Genomic DNA, 10,897 nt, shown 5'->3' on the forward strand with positions numbered 1-10,897 from the left:
ATATATAACATACATGGCCAAAAATACCAACGAAAGGGGGGAAAGCATATGCAAAATTCATACCTCTGATCTATTCTATTCAAGAGAACATGATGCAATGGTAATTAATATAGAATGTGCATCCCGCACATGAGATGATTAGTGATCCATAATTCCATATTATTTATTTTTGGTGTTAGTCAATAATAATGAATAATGGCAAGGGTAGGCAGTTTTAATGTCGTCTTTTTATCATCTTAATATGCATTCACTAATCTGTGGCCTCACATCACCTTTTTTCCAATCTGTTGTTTTATTTTTTTTGGTTGGGTTGAGATGTAATGATCCGAGTCATTTCCTTATTATAAAATTGAAATGTAGAACTTGTCAACTTCACAATTATTAAAATAATAATCCCACGATATTCATCATAAACCATGTAGAATACCAGTTCCTACTCAGCCATATATAGCTCTACTTCACTTAGTTTCTCCTTCATTTATCTACAAAAATCAAAAGTGGCCAAAAATGCAATTAGGCAGCTCTTATTTCTTCACCAGACGTTCAAGCAGAGGGTTGGTGTCTTGTGAAGAATACCATGAGGGAGCAACGGTGGCAATTCCATTCAATTGGGAGTCAGAACCTGGCACGCCTAAAGTCAAGTCTTGTGAAATCCCCCGCCTCCCTCCTCTAACGCCCCCACCTTCCTACTTTTATGCCACTCCCAAAAGAACATCTGTTAAACAGCACTCAAAGCCTAAACTTCTTAATACCATCTTCCCTAAGCGTCTCAGGAGAAAACCTCGTGTGCAACTTTCTCCTGCTGCTTCTTCTTCATCATCATCCTCGTCGGCTTCTTCATCGCGTTCATCGTCACCGTGGCCAAGAGCGTATTCCGTGCCATCATCTCCAATAAGTGCATCTAACTTATATGCAGGTAATGAGTTACCAAGGGGAGAACTATTCTCCGGTTCAAGGGCGGCTGACAAGGAAGACCATGAATACAAATACTCCGTTTCAACTCCATGTTTTGGTTGTGGTGGTGGAACAGGTCCTATGTCTCGAGGTTTTTGTTCAACAATGCTCAAGGCATTGCTTAGGGACCGATAAGTTATCATGTTCCATGGTACTATCCCATCTATATATATTTCTATGGAGTTTTGGGTTGTTATGTATGGTTAAAAAGTGTAGCCGGCTGTGTTACAGAATCGAAGTCGTTTTCGTTAGTAATTGAAATAGATCCTAATGATGAATTAGTGGTTGGAAAAAAAGCGAAATGTTATCTAAATCTTCTTCTTCTTTCGCCTACTTGCGCTTTGCAATTGCCTTTTCACCTTATGTTGTTGTACATAGGATTCAATTAGCACACTGGTTCCTTGGTTTTATTTGGATAAAATATAGTATAATGCAATGAATCTATTGACCACTGATTGGAAATAACACAAAGGAAATGTAAATTTAAAAACACAGAAAGGGTTTATTCTTTAGGTTAGGGACATAAAAAACCCTAGTCCTTTCTTTCATGTCTAGGTTAGTCCAAGTGAGGTCTTGGTGATTATCACGTAGCTATGGATCTCCAAATTTAGAAATTCGTTCAGAGCCATTGATATAGAGAAAATGGCAGCATTGTTTATTCTACATTATAAACGGTGGAACATGTATTGTATCTCACAAACAAATATTGTCACATTATACTTTCGGAAAATCTAAAAAAAAAAAAAATAGTCCTTATAAATTATGTAACATATACTGAAAAGAGAAAATAGATGGTTCAAGAGAGATTAATTTTTTCCACGAATAACCAATGCATTGGGTAGGTCTGAGTGTGCAATATCCATGGTATACACTATAAACTAAAGTAGTGGCTTTATTGAGCATTAATTGGAATTTCAAATATCTACCATGTGAAGGCACATGGCAGGCATCAGATGCCTCCGCCATCTTTGGGCCGTCTTTGAGCTTCACTGATTATTACTATTTCATATATTATATGGGGTTCATGCTCTTGTTGTAATTTAATTATGGTAGCTCCAATTTCTTTATTAGTTAGAAGGTTATGACCTTGGAGAATTTATAAAAGTATATGGCATTTTCAGCTGGAGAAGAGATTCTTTTTCTAACCCCAAACCCAATTGTAAGTATTTTTTAATCACACGACTTTGTCGGCAGCTTCAAATTTCGAATACGAGCGGAACAACTTTTGACTTTATTTTTTCAGTAACCATAATATGACAATAACATTTTACATAACATCTAATGCATGTAATAAGGCAATAACTTATTGGTTGTTACTAGTGATAATTAATATATATATCACGTCCTTTTTGCATCCCAAATCCATTAGCCTTTCAATATCATAAATAGGCAGTCGAAGTGGACTTAGGGGTTAAAACGAGTAATTGAAAGAAGATGCATCACCCAATTACTTGTTCATCGTATGCAAAGATTTGCAAGGGCGGGGCAACAAAGCTATAGGGTAATATATGTTAATATATAAGGTCGGGGATCCAAACACTGATGATGATGAAATACTGGGAGTAATTGCCTTTAGCCGATTGGCTCGGGGCTTATTTATTAATTGTTATGAAATAAGGTAGACATTGAGACGTTACCTACATCTGTATTTGCAGTATCATGGAACGTTGGCATGCACGATTATATTTCTATACGAATTGATATCATAGATTTAATTTCCTAACAAGCTTTTTGGATATCCACCGATGATGGTGTTCCACCGCAAAGGGTGTAATTACATTAAGCATTGTCTGGTGGCTCTCATGGCTTGTTCGTCGAGGGTGTGACTTAGCCTTTACTCCTCTGCCACTTAAAGATCATATCAGTGTTGTAATTATTCCGATGTTTTCTGTGGGCTCCGATCATTGGCCTCATTTGGAGGCGCCTTTCTTCGGCCAATTACAACAGCCATTTTACTAGACCTTGGTCCTCTCTCCCCTCTTCCTCCGTGGCAGCTGCAGCAGTGTTTAACTCACTAAGGTTTTTAAGCGACTACGCGGGTCAAAGCCTTGGGCTTTGATATATATATGTTTGGGCTTTGCCTTACCTTGTAGTACGGTTTCCTTTTAGGCTCCGTTTGTTTGCCAGTAAAATATTTTCTGGAAAATGATTTCTAAAAAATGATTTACTTTTCTGATGTTTAAATGAATCAGTGTAAAATATTTTCATTGTTTGTGATTTCAAAAATATATTTTCCGGAAAAGTTATTTTTACATATATTAATAAATTTATATTTTAATTTTTTTACATATATTGCAATGATTTATTTATAAATAAATCAAATTAAATATATAATAATACTCAATTAATTGTAATAAGTCAAATAAATTATTTGTAATTGTGTTATAAAAAATAAAACAAGGATTGAATAATTATAAATTAGCTTCCCAACCACAATTAATAGGAATTATACGGTTGATGAACCATGTCTTATTAAGAAAAGATGAAACCAAAAACATGAAACTTGAAATAGGATTTGTATTTGACATTAAGGTGAACCAGGGTCTCGTACAAATATCCATACAACAAAATTTTGGATATATATGTTGTTGTATTCCATATCTAAATGTCAAACACATATAAATTTTTATATATTTCATTTTATATAATATCAAGATCTGCTATACAAGCATATACACAATTGAAGAGGGTAGTTACGTTAAAAATGCCTACAAAAATGAAAAGCAATTCATGTATGCCTACAAAAATGCCTACAAAAGTCAACTCAGGAAGAACCTTGGCAGATATGCCTGGCAACACTGGAAGCAATTCCTACAAAAATGGATGTGAACTCAAGAGGTCAAAATTGAAGATTATGGGGGACGCAATGTAATGCCCCGTACCGGAGACCGTTGCCGGAGTCGAACACGAGGTGTTAACGGACTTAATTCATTACTTAAACAGCTCATACAATTCATTTTAAAATTTCCAGACAAGCTGGCTAACTGCATCATAGTCGCTTTAAGAATCACATCTCGAGTTCCGAAACTCGAAATCCAATTCCGTAAATTTTTCCTGAAACTAGACTCATATATATATCTAGTAATTTTTTTCTATAATTTTTGTTTGGGCCAATTAGTACAGTTTATTAGTTAAAGTCTCCCCTGTTTCAAGGTTCGACTACTCTGACCTCTGTGTATTACGAATCAGATATCTCCCTGTACAGAGCTTCAATGACTATTTCGTTTGTCTCTAATAAAACTAGACTCAATAATGAATCTGTACATATAAAGCATGACTTATAATTATCTTTGTAAAATTTATGGTGAATTTCCAAAGTCAGAACAGGGGATCTAGAAATCGCTCTGGCCCTGTTTCACAAAAATTTAAACATCTCATAAAATATAGCTCATATACCTGTTTCGCTTCTTCCATATGAAAATAGACTCATCAAGCTTCGATTCCATAAATTATTCATTATTTAATTTCATTTCTACTATTTTTAGTGATTTTTCAAATTCACGTCTGTAACACCCATAATATACACACCTTTATACACAAGTAAAGCATATATAAAAAAATTTCAATTAACATAATAAGGTCGAATATTATATACACATGCCTTAGTATATATTATAAGTGAACATCAAATTATACCATGTATAAGTCTTGATTTTTACTTAACATGCACATGGCCAACCTTAACTTAATTAACATCCCATAAAAACATATAGGCTAAAACACAAAGTACCTTCACAAGTTTTATATACTTAGATACATTTTAAAATAACACCAAAATGATCAGCCATGACATACGTCATAATAATCAAATAGACTTAGACTATTACTCAACCAAAACCGAATTCGAACCTAAGATTAAAGTCATTTTCAATGCATGAAATACTTACCACAAACATCATCCATTCATAGTAATGATCACTTTAACTAAAACGAATTTAAACCACTATCAAGCATAACTAAATTATCAAGACCAAACTTACTAAACCTTATAACTAAGCACCCATAAGACCAAATCCAAACATAAATAGCAAGCCATATTCGCATGGCTAAAGTATACATATCAAAGTTCAAACAAAAACATAATAACCTATACATGCCGAAATGTTCTCTTAGACCAACTAAGAAGAGGATACCAAAAAGTTACAAGCTGGTGTGATGACTTCGACGATAGTCCCGAGCACACAAAATGGATCAAAGAAACCTAAATAAGTAGCAAGTAAACACACCAAATGAGTATATAACTCAGTAAGTCATAAGCCTTACATACCGTCCATTAATAAAAGATCATAAGAGAAAACAAATAATGCAAAATCAATTACTCCAACCATACCGAACTATGCTATAATTTCTTAGAATTTCGGTTCAATCTCATGCCAAGTCCTACAATCAAATCAAATACCAAAACAACCCAATTGATTTAGACCCGATTCCTCAAAGCATGGAACCATGATGCACTAGATAAATTTATACCTACTCAGCACATGTCTCAAGTTCGATATTTTAGTTACTAGTTCTACCACTTCGTTCTTTCATGCACATTTTATATTATCAACCGAATTTGCACACATAGTGCTCGTCACACTCGCACACATAGTGCCATAGTAAACCGCACACTCAGCGCATTGGATTTTCTCTCATGCTTCAACATCCAAATCGGCACACATAGTGCCACTTAATTCCGCACACATAGTGCCATATGTTAACTCATTATGATAAGGCAATTTACTTAATTCAAATAGCGCATATGGTCACATTAATAAATAGGAAAATCACTCCAAAAGAATACTTATAAAAAGGAATTCTTTTATGATTCACTAGTATTATTTATATACAAACTAATCAACCTTACAAAATGCTTAAGGACTTACCTTGTGTTGGGTAAAACGGTTCCAACTCGGCTACTCGATGTTCTTTGCTTTGCCCTTGCTTGATTCCCCTCCTTTAATTTCTTGAGCTTAATCAAATAAATTAACTAGTTTAACTGCCTTGCTAAATATTTATATCAAAATATTAATGATTTCATATCATAAGAAACACATGGTAAATTTTTATCTTTCTACCTTATGCTTTTGAGCCATTCGCTAATAACCATATAATATCACCTTACTATCAATAATCCAATTATACATACATATCAATAATCCAATTATACATACATATATATATATATATATATATATATATATATATATATTTGTATATTAGGCAACCACCCTTACTAATTACTCATTTTATTCGATTTTATACAATCAAAGGTAATATCACAAATGGGCATACTTATATAGCCGAATGTGCAAAAATTATATTTAACATCACCTATACACTTAATTAGATGGCCGAATACATATAATATCAATTATAATATCATTTTTAATTCATTTAAACACATAGTTTCCTCTCATGAACACTTGACCGAATTTTTCCTAATCTAGCATAGCTTCACATCTATTTGTAACATCATATAAATCCACATATAACTACATTTCTACCTAAATTTTCTTTCACCTTTCTACTATTTCCATTCACAACATCAAAAGCACCATACTCTTAGCATTTATCTCCCCCTAACCGTATGCCATTTAATTACCTATTTAGGTAGAAAATTAACATATGGGATATAATAAGACATTGGCTACTAACTAGATTTTCACAAAAAATTTAATAAAATTAACATGAATCCTACCTTAATCAACCCCTTAGGATGGCCGAATGTTTTAGAACATTTCTTCCTTCTTTCTCCTAGCTTACGGCACTTGAAAAAGAAAGAAGATGAAGACTTTCTCTTGCTTTCTTATTTTATTCATCTTCTTTTTTTTTTTCTAATAATTCCTTTCTTTAATTTATTTTAACCATTAACTAATAAAAAGAATTACATTAAAAATTCAACTTAGTGGAAGAATCATCCTTGCTTGGCCAGCCACTACTTGAGTTTTGGGCCATTTGACATGCAAACCCAAGTTTTCTCACCTTGTTGTTATTTGATCCTTACAATTTACCTATCATCTTTTCTAAGTTTCTCAACTAAGTCCTTTCAAGAAAATTCACATTCTTAAGACTAAATTAAAACATTAATTTTTCATACACACACTATTACACATCAAATATATGCAATTAAAATTAAAGTAAATTTTTATGACTCGGTTTTGTGGTCCCGAAACCACATTCTGACTAGGGTCAAATTAGGTCTGCCACACGCAATGCACACCTACTACAAAAACCAACCAAATAGCTTTAACCATTGATTTTCTAACACACTTGGACAATGTTATGTTACCTAGGGACATAAGGTTCAAAGAGTGTTATCCAAGGATTTGGATCATACTGCATTACATTAGTCACTCGTTCGAACTCTTCTCTTAGAACTTTAGTGCTGAACTTGTCCACCACTCGACCAAGGTCATGAGATACCACAAACGGATCCTCTATGTAGATTAAATGACGATCATTACCAATTCTTCTTGTCGAGTCTTTTTCTCCTTTACTAGACAAATGGAGTACTCATAAGACCAGAAAACTAGAGATCAATATATATATAGGAACTCATAAGACCAAAACAGTTGAACTCTAACTGATTAATCCTATACGTTTCTATTTGAGAGAAAAACAAAATTATAATATTAATTATCCCTGTAGAAGAATTTTCCAACATTAACACAACTCGTCTGCTTCCTTATCTAAGCCATTGTTTTTTAATCAAACACAATAAGAAACAGTGAGTAAAGGCCTTTTGTCCAATGAAATCAAGAGAGAATGAGAACCTGCTTGAAAAGGTGCACTAGCTGAGTCGAAAGAAATAAATTTTGATTATTAGGCTTGTGTTATCTGTGACATGTAGAGACCCTAACTTATGTAAGTGTAAGATGAATTATACAATGAAATCCACCAAATACATAAAGTTAAGCTTTCCAAGAGATAAACAGCAAAGGAAGGGATAGGATATGTACTTCAAGGAAAACTAGGAAAGACTTTTGAAATATTACCATATGCATTTAGCTTGTGTCATCAAGTTGAAATTACTTAAGTGCCCCATATCAACAAAAATGGTTCATAGAGTAGAAACACTTTAGATGAAACAGGTTAAATGATGCTAAACATTTTAATAGGATAAGCCATTCAAACAATAACAAGCAGGAGACAAAGATCTTGCAACTGAAGACAGAGTAACACATCTGTTTCTCAAGCTCCCTAGCTCTAGCTTCTGCTTCCTTACATCTTTCTTCAGCAGAACGAAGTTGCACAGTTTCAAATGAAAAATCTCATGTATAAAAAAAATTGTAACGTGAACATAATTATTTATTTACGACATGTGAAAAGTAGATAGCCTTTTACTTGTGAATTATGATCCGTAAATACAATTTTCAAACTGTAGACAGTGATAGAAAGAATGCAAGTTCCAGAAAGATCAAGATAAGAGAACGGTTGTAGTGATTTTTATGGTTTAACAATTAACAAGCATGAAGGTAATTATATTATAAAGTGCATATAAATAAAGCTTGTTATCATTCAAATTATATCAAGGAAAGATAAATGAATACAAGCTCAAAACCCACCAAAATAGTTCTCATACTGAGCTTGAGATGATGTTAAGGCTCCGTTTATCTGACTAATGTATATATGTCAAGAATATCACAAGTCCTTCATTTTGAATAGATTATGTGAGGTTAGGTTCGGAGTATGTTGGATGAGGTTGATTTTGAAACATATATATGGCTGAATGGCATCCTAAAAATGAAAGCTTAAAAAAATGGTATAAACATTAATTTTCTCTACTTTGAATACAACTAACATAATTCACAAACACCCTCATCTATGAACTATTGTACACTGGTTTAATGCTGTCTACAATCTTACTATCCATGTAACCGAAAGCAAGCATCCAATATTACTATCAATTAAATTAGGAACACTAATGATGTCTACAATGATGCAACTGATGAACCTAGAGCAGTCTTTTGAAAAGGTAAAGCAGAGGCTACTTAAGAAGATGAGCGAACAACAAAGTCTTAGCTCAGTCTGATGATGGATTGACATGGACTTTTTGCTAACAAAACCTTCTAGTAATTATCAACTCGGTAGATTCATTATTTTTCTTCAACTCTATTCTTTAAATGCATTGCTAGACTGTCATGATGACTACAAAATATATAAGTGACCTCACAAGGCAATGTTCTTGATGCCAAAACCTAGCTTGAGAAAATTAATATGCAAGAGTTCTTAAGCCAACTCAACTTGTTTTTGAGAAAAGGTCTCAAAATAAAGGATTAGGTTGTTCCTTCTCCATTTAGATAAATCTATGAAGCCTATCCCTTCGTAAACTGTCCCTCTAAGGAAAAAGCACAAAGGAAATACTAGAAACAAAGACAAAAAATATTTGTAATTAACTTCAATTGTATAATTGAAAGGCATAAAATTTTAATCCCAAACCCAGAAAAATATTAAAAATAAATAAACAAAGAACGGCATAAAATTTCAGGCATATGAACCGAAAGAAACTTGTATAACTTCACTTTCATATAAAACCCTCCACTAATTCAGCATAAAGAACAAAATGGTATTCACAACTAAAATTCTAGGGAATTGCCAAAATTATCTGTTAAAATGTGGACAAGTAAAGAACAAGAAGAAACAAAAGAGCTTTAAAGAACATTATAAAAGATGAAGAACGGAAGAAGTTAGAAGGAGGAAAGTTACCTGGATGAAGAAGGAGAGGGAAGATGAGAACGGCAAGAAAAAAGAGGAAAGAACTAAGTGAAAGTTGGAAAATGTCTTACAGATATAAAATCGGTAAGACATTTTCCACAAAAGAGCCTAAAATCCCTTCTCATTTTCTCGTGTTTCTGAAATCATTTTACCAATGTAATTTATTTTCAAGCAAACAAACACTGGAAAACCAGGAAAACATTTTCCGGAAAATCAAAGATTTAATTATTTAAAGTAGTTAGTTATAAAGTATTTTATACTATTTGATTCTAGTAGGGGTAGATCCGAGCGTAGGTAGAGGCTCTGATCACCCCTTGATTTATATGATAAAATTGTTTTTTTTTTAAGAAAAGGAATAGGATTTTGTAACACCCCCACGCCCGAAACCGTCACCGGAGTCAAGCTTGAGGTGTTACTAAACTTATATTACCTTTTAAACAACTCTAAACCACTTATTTTAATTTTTGGAATAAACTGTTTTTCTGCGTCATGGTTGCTTAAAAATCCATTTCTTGAGTTTCAAAACTCAAAATTTAGATCCGTAAATTTTTCCTGAAACTAGACTCATATATCTATCTATTAATTTTTTTCTAGAATTTTTTAATTGGCCAATTAGTACAGTTTATTAGTTAAAGTTTCCCCTGTTTCAAAACTTGACTGCACTAACCTCTTCTTACTCCGAACCATGTTTCTTCCTTTAAAAAATTCATATGACTAAGACGTTTGTTTCTATCAAAACTAGATTCAACAAGGATTCTAACCATATAAATTACACCTTCTAATTAGTTTTGTACAATTTATGGTGAATTTCCAAAGTTGAAACAGGGGATCCAGAAATCGCTCTGAACCTGTTTCACTAAAACTTAGATATCTCATAAAATATAATACCTTTACCCATTTTTCTTATTCCATAAGAAAATATATATAATAAGCTTTAATTTCATATATTATTCATCTTCAAACTATGTTTCTACAATTTTAGTGATTTTTCAAAATTACATCATTTCATTACTTGAATCTGTTTTTAGGTTACTTTCACATTTTTCATAATTTTCATGTGATAATCATCATTCAATCATACATATTAATAAACATGTATATCATCGGCTATTTTATTAGCTAATCACTAGCAAGTATTTACACATCATTCATTGTTCATATTATACCAAAAGTAGCTAAGTTTCTATACATGCCATACCCAAAACAAAACGCCTAGTTATACCGAAGTTATTTCTTTGATAGT

The 10,897-nt window shown here is 32.8% G+C and overlaps 1 protein-coding gene across 1 annotated transcript; it reads left to right on the forward strand.

Moving 5' to 3' along the window:
• The first annotated feature begins 223 nt into the window (after positions 1-223).
• LOC108482735 (uncharacterized) lies at positions 224-1,267 on the forward strand. Its single transcript, XM_017785854.2, has one exon. The coding sequence runs from the start codon at positions 508-510 to the stop codon at positions 1,087-1,089; it is 582 nt and encodes a 193-aa protein (XP_017641343.1). The 5' UTR covers positions 224-507; the 3' UTR covers positions 1,090-1,267.
• Positions 1,268-10,897: the final 9,630 nt, after the last annotated feature.

Source organism: Gossypium arboreum, chromosome 1 (assembly GCF_025698485.1).
Source record: "Gossypium arboreum isolate Shixiya-1 chromosome 1, ASM2569848v2, whole genome shotgun sequence".
NCBI classification, from domain to species: Eukaryota; Viridiplantae; Streptophyta; class Magnoliopsida; order Malvales; family Malvaceae; genus Gossypium; species Gossypium arboreum.